We start from the raw sequence: 21,971 nt of genomic DNA on the forward strand, positions 1-21,971 counted from the left end.
AGTTTTGGGAAGATGCCAATTTAAATTTTTATTTTTTTTTTTTTAAAGGGCTAGACGCTGCAAAAGTATAGAACAACAATCATGGTGTTTGTCAAGCAGGATGAGAAAAAAATAAAAAATAAAAAAAACTTTTTTGTACAATTTCGTTTTTGTACAATTTCTTTCACTTTGTAATTCACGAATGCAGTGTTTACCCACTAGGGTGCCTCCAGCTGTTGCAAAACTACAACTCCCAGCATGCCCGGACAGCCATCGGCTGTCCGGGCATGCTGGGAGTTGTAGTTTTGCAACAGCAGGAGGCAAACTTGTTGGGATACTCTGCCCTAGCCCTCCTCCATTTAAAAAAAAAAAAAAAAAAAATCTCCATATTTCTTAAAGGGGACAGTACCCCTAAAAACTAACAGGTACAAATCTATAATGAAGATGTTTATGTATTTGATATGTATGGTGGGTGCGCGCCAAACTGCGATATGTGATGCGTTTTTACAAAAGGAGAGGGAGGGGCATTGTAGAGGGGGCGGGGTTTCAGTTTCAAAATCCAGACTGCATATGATAAAGTAAAAAGCACAGACCGTCAAACTGAGCAGATTCCACAGAAAGCAATAATAATATAAAAAAAAATATTATAATAATTATCAAAAAAAAATAAAAAAAATAAGCAAATTGTGCTCAAATAATACAGTGATTCACCCCGACTGTAAACATTAAAATGATATAATAAGTTAAAGCCGATATAACTCAGAAGCAGATACAGGTTCGTAAAGGTGACTGACCAGAAAGGGGGGAGAAAAAAATAAAAATAAAAAAAATAAAAAATAAAAATAAAAGATTTACTCTGAATTCATCGTTTGTTGCAATTTTTGAATTTTTTTTGTTTTGTTTTAACACCATATGATAAATTGGGCTCCAATAGTAACAAAGGAACAGAAACTGTGATAACTGTCCAAAAAAACAACAAAAAAAATAAAAAAATAAAATAAAATAAAACATTACTATCAGCGACTCAAAAACCGTGCTGGAAATTCAGATAACAATGACCTTAAATTTAAAAAAGAAAAAAAAAAGAAAAAAATAAGAAAAAAATAAGAAAAATATACAGTATATATATATACATATACAAAAAATACACCAAATTCAGCAAAGGGAAAAAAAAATAAAAAAATTCGGACAAGCAAATTGAATTTTTCTTACATAATAAAAAAAAATCTAAATGGCTATGATTCCTCTATTAGCAAAAACACATAATGCAGTCTTATTAAATTTGCCTTTTTTTTCATTACATATACATATTTCATTTATATATATATTTATATATAAACCTATATATCTATATCGTCCGGCCTTGTCCCGGGGTATATAGATATATACATTGACACGACAAGAATGCGGTTTGTACAGTGTATGGGACGTGGGGGAGGGGTGGGGGGGCTTGCATTATCAGACCATGGCACGATAAGGACCTTGCATTTTCAGGAACTGAATGATGAAGGAGGGACCCCCGGCCACGATCTGCGGGGGGAGGTGGCTGAGGGGACAGTTCTCGATACTCATGATTGACAGCTTGCTGCACAGCGCCAGCTCGAAGGGCAGGCCGTGTAAATTGGGGTTGTCGTTCAGATACAGCTCCTCGAGGTTCTCCAATGTACCTGCAAGAAAAGGACAAAGACTCGGACATACACAACTGCTCCAAGATGTCAAATCTGTGGTCTTACATAGGACTGCATGTCACATCTACATTATCTGTACTGAATTATAACTAATCTGTGGGGTTACATAGGACTGCAGGTAACAGCTACTACAGTGGTCTCAAACTACGGCCCTCCAGACATTGCAAAACTTCAACTCCCAGCATGCCCGGACAGCCGTTGGCTGTCCGGGCATGCTGGGAGTTGAAGTTTTGCAACATCTGGAGGGCCGCAGTTTGAGACCACTGGTCGTCTACATTATCTGTATTCAGAGTTATCACTGTTATCTGTGGTGTTACATAGGACTGCAGGTCACATCTACTACATTATCTGTACTCAGAGAGTTATCACTGTTATCTGTGGTGTTACATAGGACTGCAGGTCACATCTACTACATTATCTGTACTCAGAGAGTTATCACTGTGTTATCTGTGGTGTTACATAGGACTGCAGGTCACATCTACTACATTATCTGTACTCAGAGAGTTATCACTGTGTTATCTGTTGTGTTACATAGGACTGCAGGTCAGATCTATACATTATCTGTACTCAGAGAGTTATCACTGTGTTATCTGTGGTGTTACATAGGACTGCAGGTCACATCTACTCCATTATCTGTACTCAGAGTTATCACTGTGTTATCTGTGGTGTTACATAGGACTGCAGGTCACATCTACTACATTATCTGTACTCAGAGAGTTATCACTGTGTTATCTGTGGTGTTACATAGGACTGCAGGTCACATCTATACATTATCTGTACTCAGAGTTATCACTGTGTTATCTGTGGTGTTACATAGGACTGCAGGTCACATCTATACATTATCTGTACTCAGAGTTATCACTGTGTTATCTGTGGTGTTACATAGGACTGCAGGTCACATCTATACATTATCTGTATTCAGAGAGTTATCACTGTTATCTGTGGTGTTACATAGGACTGCAGGTCACATCTATACATTATCTGGTGATCCTGTAGTTCCTGTGACCGCTCCTCACACCCCTTTATATCTCATCGCTCGGCCCTGGATACGTCACTCACCAATTTCCTCTGGAAGATGCGTCAGGAGATTTTCCCCGAGTCCCAGGTGCGTCAGGTTTATTAGGTGACCGATTCCTCTCGGCAAAGTTGTCAGCTGGTTGTTTGTGAGAACCAATTTCTAAGAGGAAAGAATTTTAAGGCTTCATTATAAACATCTTTTGGTTTCAACACCTATATCAGTGTTTCCCAACCAGGGTACCTCCAGCTGTTGCAAAACTACAACTCCCAGCATGCCCGGACAGCCAAAGGCTGTCCGGGCATGCTGGGAGTTGTAGTTTTGCAACAGCTGGAGGCACCCTGGTTGGGAAATACTGGACTACATAATGCACACTCACTATCACTATTCCTATAGCACCATCTGTTTTATTCCAGCACAGCTGTATTCATATGTTTCAATACTGTAACTGGGTCATGTGATCACCAGTCTGACACAGAAAATCACTGTTTTTCATGGGTCAGAAGAAGTGGTCAGTCCTAGGTCAGATGACTCCCTGTCAACTACAGGATGACATCACCACCTATCAGATCCCTCCTGACTCACAGACCCCTCACAGCTCTATCTGTTTACTGCTGCTGCTATCTCTATGGGGTTAGGATATATAGTTGTTATAACCTCTCCTCCAGCTCTATCTGTATACTGCTGCTGCTATCTCTATGGGGTTAGGATATATAGTTGTTATAACCTCCCCTCCAGCTCTATCTGTATACTGCTGCTTTCTCTATAGGATTAGGATATATAGTAGTTATAAACCTCCCATCTAGCTTTATCTGTATACTGCTGCTATCTCTATGGGATAAGAATATATAGTAGTTCTACACCTCCCCTCCACTTCTATCTGTATACTGCTGCTATCTTTATGGGATCAGGATGTATAGTAGTTATACACCTCTCCTCCAGCTCTATCTGTATACTGCTGCTGCTATCGCTATGGGATCAGGGTATATAGTAGTTATACACCTTCACTCCCAGCTCTATCTGTATACTGCTGCTATCACGATGTGATGGGGATATATAGTAGTTATACACCTCCCCTCCAGCTCTATCTGTATACTGCTGCTATCACTATGTGATGGGGATATATAGTAGTTATACACCTCCCCTCCAGCTCTATCTGTATACTGCTGCTATTTCTATGTGATGGGGATATATAGTAGTTATACACCTCCCCTCCAGCTCTATCTGTATACTGCTGCTATCTCTATGTGATGGGGATATATAGTAGTTATACACCTCCCCTCCAGCTCTATCTGTATACTGCTGCTATCTCTATGTGATGGGGATATATAGTAGTTATACACCTCCCCTCCAGCTCTATCTGTATACTGCTGCTATCTCTATGTGATGGGGATATATAGTAGTTATACACCTCCCCTCCAGCTCCTGTATACTGCTGCTATCTCTATGTGATGGGGATATATAGGTGCGCTGTTACCTGCAGGTCTTTCAGATAGGCAATCTCATTGGGCAGTGACTCCAGTTTGTTTTCCTCCAGATCCAGCTCCCGCAGTTTGCGCAGATTTCCGATACCGTGCGGAAGCTTCTTAAGCAGATTGTTTGACAGGATTAAGACCTGCAGGAAGAATCAGTCAGCGGGATCTGAAGAGGGCGACTACCTAAGAAAGGGACCTACCTCAATAGAAAGGGACCTACCTCAATAGAGACCAGGCCGGACACGTCCTCTGGGATCTTGGTCAGCTGGTTAGTAGCCAGGTTCAGCTCTACCATACTTGTCCACGTCCCAAAGTCCAGGGGTAGAGACGTCAGCTGATTGTCCTGCGGGGGGGAGACAGAGACTATAAATCATCTTTCCTCCTTTCATGCACAGAAACTTCTAAAACAAATCTGCAAAACGGGAATTCGCCCCTTGTGACAGTAATAATGTACAGTAAGTGAACGCAGATCTACATATAAATGGGCCCCAAGATGGGAGTCCTGCAATGTCTATGGTGGGGGTAACATCCACACCGCTCTAGTCAGGCGTCAATTAACCCTTTCAGATTATTTCATTTTTATTTTTTTTGTCTTCCCACATTCAAAGTTTTGGTGGATTCATAAGGTTTAGCTATTTGCAGGTCAAGTTCTATTTTGGAGTGTAGATATGTGTAAAAATATTTTTACAAAAATTGATTTCAGTAGCCGGGGGCCGCTAATATCCAGCATGCAGTGCTCCAGACTCCTGCCCGCTCCATACTCTGCAGCCCCCAGCTGTTCTCAGTAGCCGGGGGCCGCTAATATCCAGCATGCAGTGCTCCAGACTCCTGCCCGCTCCATACTCTGCAGCCCCCAGTAGCCGGGGGCCGCTGCTAATAGCCAGCATTCGGCGATCGTCGCGGCTGGCTATTAACCCTTTAGATCGCCGCTGTCAAAGCTGACAGCGGCATTTAAAGGGATCTGTGAATGCTCCCTGGTGGGCTAGTGGGGTGGATCGCCCCCATCCCCCCCCGCTGCGCGATTACGGGCGGGCGATCCACTGTGGAGGTAGCTGGAGGACTTACCTCTGCTTCCCTGCTCTCCGTGGCTCTGTCATTGATAGATCCTGGCCGGACCAGGCTCTATCAATGGATCGCAGATAAATGGAGTTCAATAGAACTTTATTCATCTGTCTGAGGAATCTAATGATTCCTAAAAGACTAATAAAGTGTATAAAAAAATTAACTTAAAGTTTTAATAAAAGTGTAAAAGACATTGTTTTTTTTTAGACAGAATCGGGATATATCGCGATGTATCGTCACCTAGACGGTATCACGATATATCGGGATATATCGAATCGCCACACTGGTATCACGATTCGAATCGCCAAATTATTGGCGATTCACATCCCTAATATATATAAATATACAAACACACACACATCTATATCTATATACACATACATATCTATCTATATACACATTTTTTTTTATATATATATATTTATTTTTATTTATTTATTTTCATATATTTACACACACACACTTAAAAAAAATTTTTTTTATATATATATATATTTTTTTAAAACAATGCAGCACTACTTCACCATTAGATGCCCGATGCTAGCGCCCCGACTCGATCAAAGTCCATGTAATAGAAAACAATGGCGCAGCACTCCAAAATTGCAAAAAAGTATAGAAATTTATTCCTTCATGTCAAAATTTAAAGCAACGTTTCAGCTCCCCACTGGAGCTTTTTTCAAGCATGCTTGAAAAAAGCTCCAGTGGGGAGCTGAAACGTCGCTTTAAATTTTGACATGAAGGAATAAATTTCTATACTTTTTTTGCAATTTTGGAGTGCTGCGCCATTGTTTTCTATATATACAGACACACACTCACATTAAGAATAAATAAAAATATTTTCTTCACTTTCTAACTCACGAGTGCAATGATTCCCAACCATGGTGTCTTCAGCTGTTGCAAAACTACAACTCCCAGCATGCCCGGACAGCCAATGGCACACTGTTTGGGAAAAATTGCACTAGTGAATATTAACTTGTCCAGTATTTTTAGCCAAAAACAGGAATGGATCCAAAACAGTGCAAATATTTCCATGACCGTTTTCTCTGCATCGGTTCTACTCGTGGTTTCGGCTAAGAAATAGTGTGTGTGTGAACCCAGCCTAAGGGGACTATACTGCATGCATAGGAAATCAAATCTGGACGTGACGCTGGAGGCTGCACTTTACTGCACAGGTGACATTGACCATGCTGGGACCCCTGCGATCGGGAGAATAGGGACCATAGTCTCCAATGGGAATGGAACGGTGGGTATTACCATAGCAAGTATACAATATAGAAGCGGCAGCGTTGGGGGTTCCACCAACCAGCTGATCTGTTGGGGTGACCAGAGTCAGACATCCCCTACCCACTGATTTGACATTTATGACCTATCCTAAGAAGTCCCCGAAGAGCGCATCAAGGAATTACATCACAAACAATAACATTAAAGGGGTATCAACTGGCTCCAGAAAGGTAAACAGATTTGTAAATTACTTCTACTAAAAAAAAAATCCTAATCCTACCAGTACTTATCAGCTGCTGAAGTTGAGTTGTTCTTTTCTGTCTGACCACAGTGTTCTCTGCTGACACCTCAGTCTGTCTCAGGAACTGTCCAGAGCAGGAGAGGTTTGCTATGGGGATTTGCTCCTGCTCTGGACAGTTCCTGACATGGACAGAGGTGGCAGCAGAGAGCACTGTGGTAAGACTGGAAAGAACTACACAACTTCCTCTGGAGCATACTGCAGCTGATAAGTATTAAAAGGATTATGATTTTTTTTAATAGAAGTAATTTACAAATCTGTTTAACTTTCTAGAGCCAGTGGATATGAAAAAAATAAGTTTTTCACCGGAGTACCCCTTTAAAAGGAGTACTGGGATGTTAGACACTTATACCCTGTCCGCAGGATAGGGGATAAGTGCATGATCGGGAGCGGTCCACAGCTCTGAGCGGCTAATACGCGTGTCATCCACCTCACTGAGGTCGACGACACGCCGCCTCCATACAGCTCTATGGGAGAGGCGGGGATGCACGAATGCTGCCGCCTCTCCCATAGAGATACATGGAGGGAGCGTGTAGGTCACGGTGACATGCTGCGGCCGACGCGCCTCCTGCACAGGAGAGTCGCGGTCCTGTACCGGTCCTGTGCGGGGGGTCCCAGCAGATAGGAAATAAGTGTCTAACACTGCAGATCTCCTTTAAAGGGGTACTCCGGTTTACTATTTTATTATTTTTTTTAAAGGGTACCTTTCATCAAAAAAACTTTTGATATATTATAGATAAATGAATGCAGAATAACTTTACAATTGCATGTTATTAAAAAATATTCTTCTTTCTATTTAATTTTCCACTTTGAAAAAATGACCACTAGGGGTCTCCCTACCAGTCCTTTTTTTTTTTTTTTTATAGATTTCAGACTCATGCAGGAGTCCTAAATCTCAAACTGCAGCCGGAACACAGACAAACTCAGCACTGCACACAGGGAGCAGTGCTGAGCTTGTCTGTGTCCCAGCACTAGTCTGAGCTTTAGGACTCCAGCATGAGTCTGAAATCTATAAAAAAAGGACTGGTAGGGAGACCCCTAGTGGTCATTTTTTCAAAGTGGAAAATTAAATAGAAAGAAGCATATTTTTTAATAACATGCAATTGTAAAGTTATTCTGCATACATTAATCTATAACATATCAAAAGTTTTTTGGATGAAAGGTACCCTTTAAAATCAACTGGTGCCAGAAAGATAAACAGATTTGTAAATTAGTACAACAATAGGAGACGTAGGTGCACTCACCGCAGAGTTAAGACTGTCGCATCTCGGTGTCCGGTAGCCGGGTCACGGCATTTGGCGCTGGTATCTTGTGGCGCTCAGAGGCTTGTAGCCTCTGAGCGCCACAAGATACCAGCGCCAAATGCCGTGACCCGGCTACCCGACATCGAGATGCGACAGTCTTAACTCTGCGGTGAGTGCACCTACGTCTCCTATTGTTGTACTAGTTGATACTTCATATCTTGTACGTGCACCCCGCAGGAGACTGGTATCGGAGGTCACCGCGGACCTTGCTGCAGACGCCATTAGGTGATATTGTTCCCCATGTGTGCTCTACCTGCACCTCTACCTTGAGATTTGTAAATTACTTCTATTGAAAAAAAAAATCTTAATCCTTCCAGTACTTTTTAGAGGCTGTACACTACAGAGGAAATGCTGTTCTTTTTGAATTTCTCTTCTGTCACGACCAAAGTGCCCTCTGCTGACCTCTGCTGTCCATTTTAGGAACTGTCCAGAGCAGCGTATGTTTGCTATGGGGATTTTCTCCTGCTCTGGACAGTTCAGCAGAGAGCACTGAAGAGAAATCCAAAAAGAAAAGCATTTCCTCTGTAGTATACAGCTGCTAATAAGTACTGGAAGGTTTAAGATTTTTTTAATAGAATTAATTTATCAATCTGTTTAATTTTCTGGCACCAGTTGATAAAAAAAAAAAAAAAGTTTTCCAGAGAAGTACCCCCCCCCCCCCCCCTTTTAAGATAAAGACAATGTCAGGCATGGACTCACCTTCATGTTCAGCTTACTTAATACTTTAGCTCTGGAGAAAATTCCAAACGGGATTTTATTGATGCGATTATGCTCCATATTGAGGGAGTAAATAGTGGAAAACTGGGAGGGACCCCCCACGGGGTAAGACTGGAAACAGTTCCTGGCCAGGGTGAGGCTGGTCACTTTCACTAGGCTGGAGAGGAGGCCCTGGGGGTAGGAAACAGACACAGAAGGGTTAAACAGCGCCAGAGACTTCACAAAATGTAATGAATAAGGACTCTATAAAAATTTCTAATATCGTTTTTGGCTTTCATGTCATCACCATTTTCAAGAACTCTGCTTGATCTCAGGGAATGGAATCCTTTATTTACATTCAGAGACATAAAAAACGTGGAGCCGATCGTGTCTCTAGAACAATGGTTCCCAACCAGGGTGTCTCCAGCTGTTGCAAGATTACCACTCCCAACATGCCCAACACAACATGCTGAGAAACGCAGAGGGAGTCGCAGTCTTGCAACAGCTGGAGGCACACTGGTTGGGAAACCCTGCAGTCTAGCAGGTAGGAGCGATCAACCAAGATATCCAGGACATGAGAGAAGACGATTCGGGTGTCTGCCGAGTATGTTCTACTGCAGTACACTGTAACAAACCCTCTGCTGTGTAATCGATAACAAGGCCAGGATAGGTTTTTGCTGCACTGAATAGAACAGTAAAATGTTTTATTAGGTAATAAAGCAAAGTATAAGACATAAAATGGCACAAAAGTATTTCCATTATACTTTGCTTTTTGCACTTCTTATAACTCTGCTTGCTGGCAGTGAAGAGAGACATTTGTTTACATCAGTGGGCTGCAAACCTAGAAACACCTAATTATTCTCACAGCAGAGGGTTTGCTACAAGTGCATCTAGTTTAGCATATCTTCAGTACGTGTTAATGCGTGTCTGAGCGCAGTGGTCTCAAAACTTTGGACCTCCAGCTGCTGCAAAACTACAACTCCCAGCTGGAGGGGAGGTTTATAACTACGATATATCCTAATCCCAAAGAGATAGCAGCAGTATATAGATAGAGCTGGAGGAGAAGTTATAACAACTAAATATCCTAACCCCATAGAGATAGCAGCAGCAGTATACAGATAGAGCTGTGAGGGGGGGTCTGAGATTCAGGAGGGAACTGACCTAGGAAGTCATCTGACCTAGGACTAACCACTTCTTCTGACCCATGAAACACAGTGATTTTCTGTGTCAGACTGGTGATCACATGACCCAGCTACAGTACTGAAACGTATGAATACAGCTGTGCTGGAATAAAACAGATGGCGCTATAGGGATAGTGATAGTGAGTGTGCATTATATAGGTCAGTGTGTGCCAACCAGGGTGCCTCCAGCTGTTGCAAAACTAAAAACTCCCAGCATGCCCGGACAGCCTTTGGCTGTCCGGGCATGCTGGGAGTTGTAGTTTTGCAACAGCTGGAGGTCTAAAGTGTGAAGAACTAGGTCATCTCCATATAGAAAATGTTAAAGGGGTACTCCACTGGAAAACATATTCTTTTAAATCAACTGGTGCCAGAAAGCTAAACAGATTTGTAAATTACTTCCATTAAAAAAATCTTAATCCTTCCAGTACTTATCAGCTGCTGTATGCTCCACAGGAAGTTCTTTTATTTTTGAATTTCTTTCCAGTCTGACCACAGTGCTCTCTGCTGACACCTCTGTCCATGTCAGGAACTGTCCGGAGCAGGAGAGGTTTGCTTATGGGGATTTGCTCCTACTGTGAACAGTTCTTAAAATAGACAGAGGTGTCAGCAGAGAGCACAGAAAGGAAATTCAAAAAGAAAAGAACTTCCTCTGTAGTATACAGCCGCTGATAAGTACTGGAAGGATTAAGATTTTTAAATAGAAGTAATTTACAAATCTGTTTAACTTTCTGACACCAGTTGATAAAAAAAAAAAAAATGTTTTGCACCGGAGTACCCCTTTAACACTGCCCACCCACTGCAAAATTAGCGCAAAGTCCAGTTAACTCTTTAATCTCCAAAGAATTCATATGTCTCTCCCAGCCACTCCTGAGAGGGGAATGCAGAAAATCTAGCAGCATTTAACCCCATAATTGCTCTCCAGAGGCCAATAAGAAAGGAGGGGGGGACGGGGGGGACCGGAATAAAAAAATCTGCAAAATATTTTTCATCTCTAACGGCAGATCTGTCAAACTGGGAAAGGGTTAAACGTGAAGCGATGGCGAAACCTTTTAGCCCACAAAAAAAAAAAAAAAAAAAAAAAGTGTACGAGAGGGGGAGGACGAGAAGGAATAAGAGCGCTCCCCGTCTGGAGCAGCAGCTCGAGCGTTTGGGTGTGTTTATAGAGAGGAAGAATTGTTGGCAATTGCTGCAATCATGACTAATGTAATCGCTGAAGATTCTACTCCCGGGGTTGTCACTAAGCGTTACACGGCAGGAGCGCAGAGAACCTGAGAGCGCAAAAGATAATAACGTGTAAAGGGGTACTCCGGTGAAAAACTTTTTTTTATTTTATTTTTTTATCAACTGGTGCCAGAAAGTTAAACAGATTTGTAAATCACTTCTATAAAAAAATCTTAATCCTTCCTGTACTTATTAGCTGCTGAATACTACAGAGGAAATTATTTTCTTTTTGAAACACAGAGCTCTCTGCTGACATGACCCCAGTGCTCTCTGCTGACATCTCTGTCCATTTTAGGAACTGTCCAAACCAGCATATGTTTGCTATGGGGATTTTCTCCTACTCTGGACAGTTCCTAAAATGGACAGAGATGTCAGCAGAGAGCACTGTGGTCATGATGTCAGCAAAGAGCTCTGTGTTTCAAACGGAAAAGAATTTCCTCTGTAGTATTTAGCAGCTAATAAGTACAGGAAGGATTAAGATTTATTAACAGAAGTAATTTACAAATCTGTTTAACTTTCTGGCACCAGTTGATTTTATTTTATTTTTTAAAGTTTTTCAACGGAGTACCCCTTTAATAGGAGCGTCTAATCTTCATAAACCAGATAGATGTAAGTGGGTTTGCAGATTCACGTAAACAAAAACGTAAAGGATTGAACAATGTTATAAAGTGTCGGCTAATGGCGACAATGAACGGGGCTGCAGCCGGCATTACCCAGGAGGTCTGGAGCGTCACTGTGAAGGGGAAAGAGGCTGCGGCGCTGAATCAGTGATCTGGTCACTATATACAAAAAATATTACACTCCAGATTACCCCAATGAGATCCGCGCTTCCACCACGTATCTTAACCCCTTAAGGACACAGACCATTTTGGGGCTACTCCAGTGAAAAACATTTTTTTTTTTTTTTTTTTTTTTAAATAAACTGGTGCCAGTAAGTTAAACAGATTTGTAAATTACTTCTACAAAAAATCTTAATCCTTCCAGTACTTATTAACTGCTGAATACTACAGAGGAAATTATTTTCTTTTTGGAACACAGAGCTCTCTGCTGACATCACGAGCACAGTGCTCTCTGCTGACATCTCTGTCCATTTTAGGAACTGTCCAGAGTAGGAGAAAATCCCCATAGCAAACATATGCTGCTCTGGACAGTTCCTAAAATGGACAGAGGTGTCAGCAATGAGCACTGTGCTCGTGATGTCAGCAGAGAGCTCTGTGTTCCAAAAAGAAAATAATTTCCTCTGTAGTATTCAGCAGCTAATAAGTACTAGAAGGATTAAGATTTTTTTAATAGAAGTAATTTACAAATCTGTTTCTGGCACCGGTTGATTTACAAATAAATAAATAAAAAATAAAAAAAAGTTTTCCACCGGAGTACCCCTTTAGGGACGCAGCCAATGTTATTTTTGCATTTTCCTTTTTTCCTCCTCGCCTTCTAAAAATCATAACTCTTTTATATTTTCATCCACACAATAATAAGAAGGCTTGGTTTTTTTTGAGCGACCAGTTGTCCTTTGTAATGACATCACTCACTTTACCATAAAATATATGGTGAAATAAATAAAAAAAAATACTATGTGTGGGGATATTGAAAAGAAAAACGCAATTTTGGAAGGTTTCGTTTTCACGTCGTACAATTTACGGAACAAATGACATGTTTTCTTTATTCTTTGGGTCAAAATGATTAAAATGATACCCATGATTACATACTTTTCTATAATTGTACCGCTTTAAAAAAATAAATAAATCCCAGACTTTTTACCCAAATAAGTGCGTTTAAAATCCCTCTATTTTAACGACCTATAACTTTTTCATTTTTAAGTATAAGCGGCGGTATGAAGGCTAATTTTTTTGTGCCGTGATCTGAACTTTTTGCTGAAACACCATTTGCATATATAAAACTTTTAATTATTTTTTGGGGGGAATTTTTTTGGGGGAATGACAAAAAAAAGCAGCAATTTTGGACTTTTGTTTTATGTTTACGCCGTTCACTGTACGGGATCAAAATGGGAAAAAGTGACAAATTACGTTTTTATTGGGGTAGGAGATTTTTTTTTTTTACACACTTTAATAGTCCCCATTGGGGACTATTTATATAGCAATCGTTCGATTGCTAATACTGTTCAGTGCTATGCATAGAGCATAGCACTGATCAGTGTTATCGGCGATCTTCTGCTCTGGTCTGCTCGATCTCAGACCAGAGCAGAAGACCAGTGGAGACAGACTGAGGCAGGTGAGGGGACCTCTGGGCACCATTATGGTTGATCAGATCTCGGCGGCAGCTCTGCAGGCGATCCGATCATCCATTTTAGTGACCGCATCTGTATTGATCACGGCATCTGAGGGGTTAATGGCACACATCAGTGCGATTGCGGATGTCCGCCATTACCGGCGGGTCCCTGGCGGCTGATAGCAGCCGAGACCGGTGCTCGCAGTCATGTACGGGACGTAAATGGTTCGTTAAGTACCAGGGCACCAGGACGTACATTTACGTCCTATGTCATTAAGGGGTTAAAATTAATATTCTGCATGTAAAATAACACTGTATATACACACAAGAGAAAAAGGAGTCATTTCACCAATTCATATAAATCATATATTTCTTTATTAAGTTGCATAAAAACAAGAGAGGAAACAATCCCCAAGGGGAGACGACACAAGTGGCAAAAAACAAAAAGGTGTCACTCCGAGCCCCTCCAGTAACCCTTAACAATATACAATTATGTAGTATTGCTGTCCCCAATAAAGTGCATATGCATAAATCAAGTAACAGGATACCTATATGTGCAATAATGCAAAACAGTACTAAAGTGCAACAATATTACATAGTAAAAAATAACACTATCCAGTGTCCCATAAGAAAAGTCAAAAGCAGCACCACAAGGTATATATACAAGATTAGAGGGTATACATACAAAAAATATCACAAGTAGGGAGGAGGAGGAGATCGGAGCGACACCACTAGTGGTGTCGCTCCGATCTCCTCCTCCTCCCTACTTGTGATATTTTTTGTATGTATACCCTCTAATCTTGTATATATACCTTGTGGTGCTGCTTTTGACTTTTCTTATGGGACACTGGATAGTGTTATTTTTTACTATGTAATATTGTTGCACTTTAGTACTGTTTTGCATTATTGCACATATAGGTATCCTGTTACTTGATTTATGCATATGCACTTTATTGGGGACAGCAATACTACATAATTGTATATTGTTAAGGGTTACTGGAGGGGCTCGGAGTGACACCTTTTTGTTTTTTGCCACTTGTGTCGTCTCCCCTTGGGGATTGTTTCCTCTCTTGTTTTTATGCAACTTAATAAAGAAATATATGATTTATATGAATTGGTGAAATGACTCCTTTTTCTCTTGTGTGTATATACAGTGTGGTTTTTGGGAGATCATAGAGCACATAATATACTTGGGTCAGTTCTATTGATTATTTCACCTAATGGTGGTTATCCACTAACATTATTATTAGACCCACAATCGAATACAGGTTTTTGTTGCATGTAAAATAAGAATATAACTACAATAATACTGCCTCCTATATACAAGAATATAACTAATATAATACTACTCCTATATACAAGAATATAACTACTATAATACTGCTCCTATATACAAGAATATAACTACTATAATACTGCTCCTATATACAAGAATATAACTACTATAATACTGCCTCCTATATACAAGAATATAACTACTATAATACTGCTTCCTATATACAAGAATATAACTACTATAATACTGCTTCCTATATACAAGAATATAACTACTATAATACTGCTCCTATATACAAGAATATAACTACTATAACACTGCTCCTATATACAAGAATATAACTAATATAATACTGCCTCCTATATACAAGAATATAACTACTATAATACTGCCTCCTATATACAAGAATATAACTAATAAAATACTGCTCCTATATACAAGAATATAACTACTATAACACTGCTCCTATATACAAGAATATAACTACTATAATACTGCCTCCTATATACAAGAATATAACTAATATAATACTACTCCTATATACAAGAATATAACTACTATAATACTGCTCCTATATACAAGAATATAACTACTATAATACTGCTCCTATATACAAGAATATAACTACTATAATACTGCCTCCTATATACAAGAATATAACTACTATAATACTGCTTCCTATATACAAGAATATAACTACTATAATACTGCTCCTATATACAAGAATATAACTACTATAACACTGCTCCTATATACAAGAATATAACTAATATAATACTGCCTCCTATATACAAGAATATAACTACTATAATACTGCCTCCTATATACAAGAATATAACTAATAAAATACTGCTCCTATATACAAGAATATAACTACTATAACACTGCTCCTATATACAAGAATATAACTACTATAATACTGCTCCTATATACAAGAATATAACTACTATAATACTGCTCCTATATACAAGAATATAACTACTATAATACTGCTCCTATATACAAGAATATAACTACTATAATACTGTCTCCTATATACAAGAATATAACTACTATAATACTGCCTCCTATATACAAGAATATAACTACTATAATACTGCTCCTATATACAAGAATATAACTACTATAATACTGCTCCTATATACAAGAATATAACTACTATAACACTGCTCCTATATACAAGAATATAACTAATATAATACTGCCTCCTATATACAAGAATATAACTACTATAATACTGCCTCCTATATACAAGAATATAACTAATAAAATACTGCTCCTATATACAAGAATATAACTACTATAACACTGCTCCTATATACAAGAATATAACTAATATAATACTGCCTCATATATACAAGAATATAACTACTATAATACTGCTCCTATATACAAGAATATATCTACTATAATACTGCTTCCTATATACAAGAATATAACTACTATAATACTGCTCCTATATACAAGAATATAATTACTATAATACTGCTCCTATATACAAGAATATAACTACTATAATACTGCTCCTATATACAAGAATATAACTAACTACTATAATACTGCTCCAATATACAAGAATATAACTACTATAATACTGCTCCAATATACAAGAATATAACTACTATAATACTGCTCCAATATACAAGAATATAACTACTATAATACTGCTCCTATATACAAGAATATAACTACTATAATACTGCTCCTATATACACGAATATAACTACTATAATACGGCTCCTATATACACGAATATAACTACTATAATACTGTCTCCTATATACAAGAATATAACTACTTATAATACTGCTCCTATATACAAGAATATAACTACTATAATACGGCTCCTATATACACGAATATAACTACTATAATACTGTCTCCTATATACAAGAATATAACTACTATAATACTGCCCCTATATACAAGAATATAACTACTATAATACTGCTCCTATATACAAGAATATAACTACTATAATACTGCCCCTATATACAAGAATATAACTACTATAATACTGCTCCTATATACAAGAATATAACTACTATAATACTGCCCCTATATACAAGAATATAAACTACTATAATACTGCTCCTATATACAAGAATATAACTACTATAATACTGCTCCTATATACAAGAATATAACTACTATAATACTGCTCCGATATACAAGAATATAACTAATATAATACTGTCTCCTATATACAAGAATATAACTACTATAATACTGCTCCTATATACAAGAAAATAACTACTATAATACTGCTCCTATATACAAGAATATAACTACTATAATACTGGCTCCTATATACAAGAATATAACTACTATAATACTGCTCCTATATACAAGAATATAACTACTATAATACTGCTCCTATATACAAGAATATAACTACTATAACACTGCTCCTATATACAAGAATATAACTACTATAATACAGCTCCTATATACAAGAATATAACTACTATAATACTGCTCCTATATACAAGAATATAACTACTATAACACTGCTCCTATATACAAGAATATAACTACTATAATACAGCTCCTATATACAAGAATATAACTACTATAATACTGCTCCTATATACAAGAATATAACTACTGTAATACTGATCACTATTCTGCTGGTGAGGTCACTGTGTACATACATTACATTACTTATCCTGTACTGATCCTGAGTTATATCCTGTATTATACTCCAGAGCTGTACTCACTATTCTGCTGGTGAGGTCACTATGTACATACATTACATTACTTATCCTGTACTGATCCTGAGTTATATCCTGTATTATACTCCAGAGCTGTACTCACTATTCTGCTGGTGAGGTCACTGTGTACATACATTACATTATTTATCCTGTACTGATCCTGAGTTATATCCTGTATTATACTCCAGAGCTGTACTCACTATTCTGCTGGTGAGGTCACTGAGTACATACATTACATTACTTATCCTGTACTGATCCTGAGTTATATCCTGTATTATACTCCAGAGCTGTACTCACTATTCTGCTGGTGAGGTCACTGTGTACATACATTACATTACTTATCCTGTACTGATCCTGAGTTATATCCTGCAGTTATGTGTTCCGGCTGCTCTGAACCTCTGGATGTAAACAATGTATAGGACGGTGAGTATATTGTATCTTCTTACCTCTGGTAAAGTGGATATATTGTTGTTCTCCAGGTTCAGCTCGTCCAGCTCGCTGCATTTCGCTAAGGACCGCGGTATTGCCGATAACCTGTTGTATCGCAGCCCAAGGCGGTTCAGGCTGGAAAGATTTCCTAAGAGAGAGAACAAAAGTATTGGATAAATGGAGTGAAAATCAACGCGGCTCCTGAATGACCTACGCCAAACACTGACCCATGTGACATCACTCAACGACCATGGAAAAGCCGCCATGTTTACTCACTAGCAAATACAAGGTACATTTACCACTGTGGAAACTCAACGAGAGCTGAGTGATCGATCAGATTCTGGTACATAAAGTGTTAATGTCCGTGGCGGCGGTATTGGCGCGGCGCTCATGTCTGCCAGACAAGACACTTAAAGCTCATTAAATATTTAATAACCACCAAAAAAAACCTAATAAAGTGTTAACATCAGAGGGTCTGTCTGCTCCGACATGAAGGAGAACAAGAAGTGACACGAATGCTTCAAAACACCAGAAAGTCGCTAATCCGGGTAACGAGGCCTTAAAGCCATGTCTCTCCCCCCCAATATTAGGATTGTCATTCCTCCTGGGGGGTTGTGACAGAATTAAAAGGCTGCAAATGTTGTACACGAGTGTTTTCCATTCAGTGTGCCTCCAGCTGTTGCAATACTACAACTCCCTGACAGCTCTAGCCTTTGGGAAGCCTTAGGCAAAAGTTAAACATAAGGCCCCAGTAAGTACAGATTAGAACCTCCCCCACTTGGTAGTAGCCCCAAAAGATAGGTAGGGAATCCCCCCCCAGGTATTAATCCCCCTTTATTAGGTAGAATCCCCCCTAGGTATGAATCCCCCTTTATTAGGTAGAATCCCCCCTAGGTATGAATCCCCCTTTATTAGGTAGAATCCCCCCTAGGTATGAATCCCCCTTTATTAGGTAGAATCCCCCCTAGGTATGAATCCCCCTTTATTAGGTAGAATCCCCCCTAGGTATGAATCCCCCTTTATTAGGTAGAATCCCCCCTAGGTATGAATCCCCCTTTATTAGGTAGAATCCCCCCTAGGAATGAATCCCCCTTTATTAGGTAGAACCCCCCCTAGGTATGAATCCCCCTTTATTAGGTAGAAGCCCCCAGTAGGTAGGCAATCCCCATATTAGGTAGAAGCCCCCAGTAGGTAGGCAATCCCCATATTAGGTAGAAGCCCCCAGTAGGTAGGCAATCCCCATATTAGGTAGAAGCCCCCAGTAGGTAGGCAATCCCCATATTAGGTAGAAGCCCCCAGTAGGTAGGCAATCCCCATATTAGGTAGAAGCCCCCAGTAGGTAGGCAATCCCCATATTAGGTAGAAGCCCCCAGTAGGTAGGCAATCCCCATATTAGGTAGAAGCCCCCAGTAGGTAGGCAATCCCCAGATTAGGTAGAAGCCCCCAGTAGGTAGGCAATCCCCATATTAGGTAGAAGCCCCCAGTAGGTAGGCAATCCCCATATTATGTAGAAGCCCCCAGTAGGTAGGCAATCCCCATATTAGGTAGAAGCCCCCAGTAGGTAGGCAATCCCCATATTAGGTAGAAGCCCCCAGTAGGTAGGCAATCCCCATATTAGGTAGAAGCCCCCAGTAGGTAGGCAATCCTCATATTAGGCAGAAGCCCCCAGTAGGTAGGCAATCCCCATATAAGTTAGAAGCCCCCAGTAGGTAGGCAATCCCCATATTAGGTAGAAGCCCCCAGTAGGTAGGCAATCCCCATATTAGGTAGAAGCCCCCAGTAGGTAGGCAATCCCCATATTAGGTAGAAGCCCCCAGTAGGTAGGCAATCCCCATATTAGGTAGAAGCCCCCAGTAGGTAGGCAATCCCCATATTAGGTAGAAGCCCCCAGTAGGTAGGCAATCCCCATATTAGGTAGAAGCCCTCCCTGTAGGTAGAGGCCCCCCAGTAGGTAATAGAAGCCCCCAGAAAGTAGGGAACCCCCTAGCATCAATGTCACAGAGGGGCCGGTGGCACACTGTCACAGAGGGGCCGGTGGCACACTGTCACAGAGGGGCCGGTGGCACACTGTCACAGAGGGGCCGGTGGCACACTGTCACAGAGGGGCCGGTGGCACACTGTCACAGAGGGGCCGGTGGCACACTGTCACAGAGGGGCCGGTGGCACACTGTCACAGAGGGGCCGGTGGCACACTGTCACAGAGGGGCCGGTGGCACACTGTCACAGAGGGGCCGGTGGCACACTGTCACAGAGGGGCCGGTGGCACACTGTCACAGAGGGGCCGGTGGCACACTGTCACAGAGGGGCCGGTGGCACACTGTCACAGAGGGGCCGGTGGCACACTGTCACAGAGGGGCCGGTGGCACACTGTCACAGAGGGGCCGGTGGCACACTGTCACAGAGGGGCCGGTGGCACACTGTCACAGAGGGGCCGGGGGCACACTGTCACAGAGGGGCCGGGGGCACACTGTCACAGAGGGGCCGGGGGCACACTGTCACAGAGGGGCCGGTGCGGTCATTGTTACGTATTTTCTAGTTTCTATCTTCGCCGCAGGTCTGTCATTTACCAGAATACAGGGTTGAGACATTGTTGGGCGCAGCCTGGAAACCACAATAGATGTTGTCACCTTCCACGCCTGCTGTGGGTCAGGAGGAAGCAGGTGAGAAGTTACAGTGTTACCACCACAGCCAGCTGAACGGCACCGACCTAAATACCATGAAATAGCGTTAAAAACCACATGACTACCGGAGTATGTTGTCACCGGGCAAGATGGGAGTTGTAGTTCTGCATCAGCTGGGGAGGATTCGTGTGCGGAACCGAGCTCCATTAACGACACACACGAACATATCTTCTATATCTAATGCAGTGTTCCCCAACCAGGGTGCCTCCAGCTGTTGCAAAACTACAACTCCCAGCTGGAGGGGAGGTTTATAACTACTATATGTCCTAATCCCAAAGAGATAGCAGCAGTATACAGATAGAGCTGGAGGAGACGTTATAACAACTATATATCCTAACCTCATAGAGATAGCAGCAGCAGTATACAGATAGAGCTGTGAGGGGGTCTGTGGGTCAGGAGGGATCTGACCTAGGAAGTCATCTGACCTAGGACTAACCACTTCTTCTGACCAATGAAACAGTGATTTTCTGTGTCAGATTGGTGATCACATGACCCAGTTACAGTACTGAAACATATGAACACAGCTGTGCTGGAATAAAACAGATGGCGCTATAGGAATAGTGATACTGAGTGTGCATTATATAGGTCAGTGTTTGCCATCCAGGGTGCCTCCAGCTGTTGCAAAACTACAACTCCCAGCATGCCCGGACAGCCTTTGGCTGTCCGGGCATGCTGGGAGTTGTAGTTTTGCAACAGCTGGAGGCACCCAGGTTGGGAAACACTGATCTAATGTGTATAAGCATCCCTGACTCCCCCGTCTGACCCCTTTGTTCTCAAGTAAGATAGCCACTACTAAAGTTCTGGCAGCTGCTTTTCTCCACATTCAGAATATATGCACGCTCAGCCAAGCTAAGTGCGCATGTGTAAGGGGGAGAAAATCTGAAGAGAAAGCTGCTGATAGAATTTTTTTTTTTTTTTTTTTTTTTATGAACTGGTGCCAGAAAGTTAAACAGATTTGTAAACAACTTCTATTTAAAAATCAATCCTTCCAGTACTTATTAGCAGCTGTATGCCCCAGAGAAAATTCTTTTCTTTTTGGATTTCTTTTTTTCTTGTCCACAGTGCGCTCGGGTGACACCTCTGTCCGTGTCAGAATCTGTCCAGAGCAACATAGGTTTGCTATAGGGATTTTCTCCATAGCACTGGACAGATTCGGGCATCAGGTGTCAGCAGAGAACACTGTGGCCAAGACAAAAAAAAGAAATTCAAAATGAAAACTATTTCCTCTGTAGCATACAGCTGCTAAGATATACTGGAAGGACACATTTTTAATAGAAGAAATTTACAAATCTGTTTAACTTTCTGGCACCAGTTGATTAAAAAAAATATATATATAAAAATAAAATAAAAATATATATATGTTTTCCACCCCTTTAACCCCTTAAGGACCGGGGGTTTTTCAGTTTTTGCATTTTCGTTTTTTCGCTCCTTGCCTTTAAAAAATCATAACTCTTTCAAATTTACACCTAAAAATCCATATGATGGCTTATTTTTTGCGCCAC

The 21,971-nt window shown here is 40.7% G+C and overlaps 1 protein-coding gene across 1 annotated transcript in view; it reads right to left on the minus strand.

Moving 5' to 3' along the window:
- Positions 1-317: 317 nt before the first annotated feature.
- The window catches only part of SHOC2 (SHOC2 leucine rich repeat scaffold protein), a gene marked incomplete in the record, with an annotated part of 68,778 nt that continues 47,124 nt past the window's right edge, over positions 318-21,971 (minus strand). Inside the window, 6 exon segments of the mRNA XM_056529473.1 lie at positions 318-1,646; positions 2,727-2,844; positions 4,160-4,297; positions 4,378-4,500; positions 8,742-8,930; positions 17,806-17,936. Coding sequence (XP_056385448.1) covers positions 1,438-1,646; positions 2,727-2,844; positions 4,160-4,297; positions 4,378-4,500; positions 8,742-8,930; positions 17,806-17,936 — 908 coding nt within the window.

This window comes from Hyla sarda, chromosome 7 (genome assembly GCF_029499605.1).
Source record: "Hyla sarda isolate aHylSar1 chromosome 7, aHylSar1.hap1, whole genome shotgun sequence".
In the NCBI taxonomy this organism is placed as follows: domain Eukaryota; kingdom Metazoa; phylum Chordata; class Amphibia; order Anura; family Hylidae; genus Hyla; species Hyla sarda.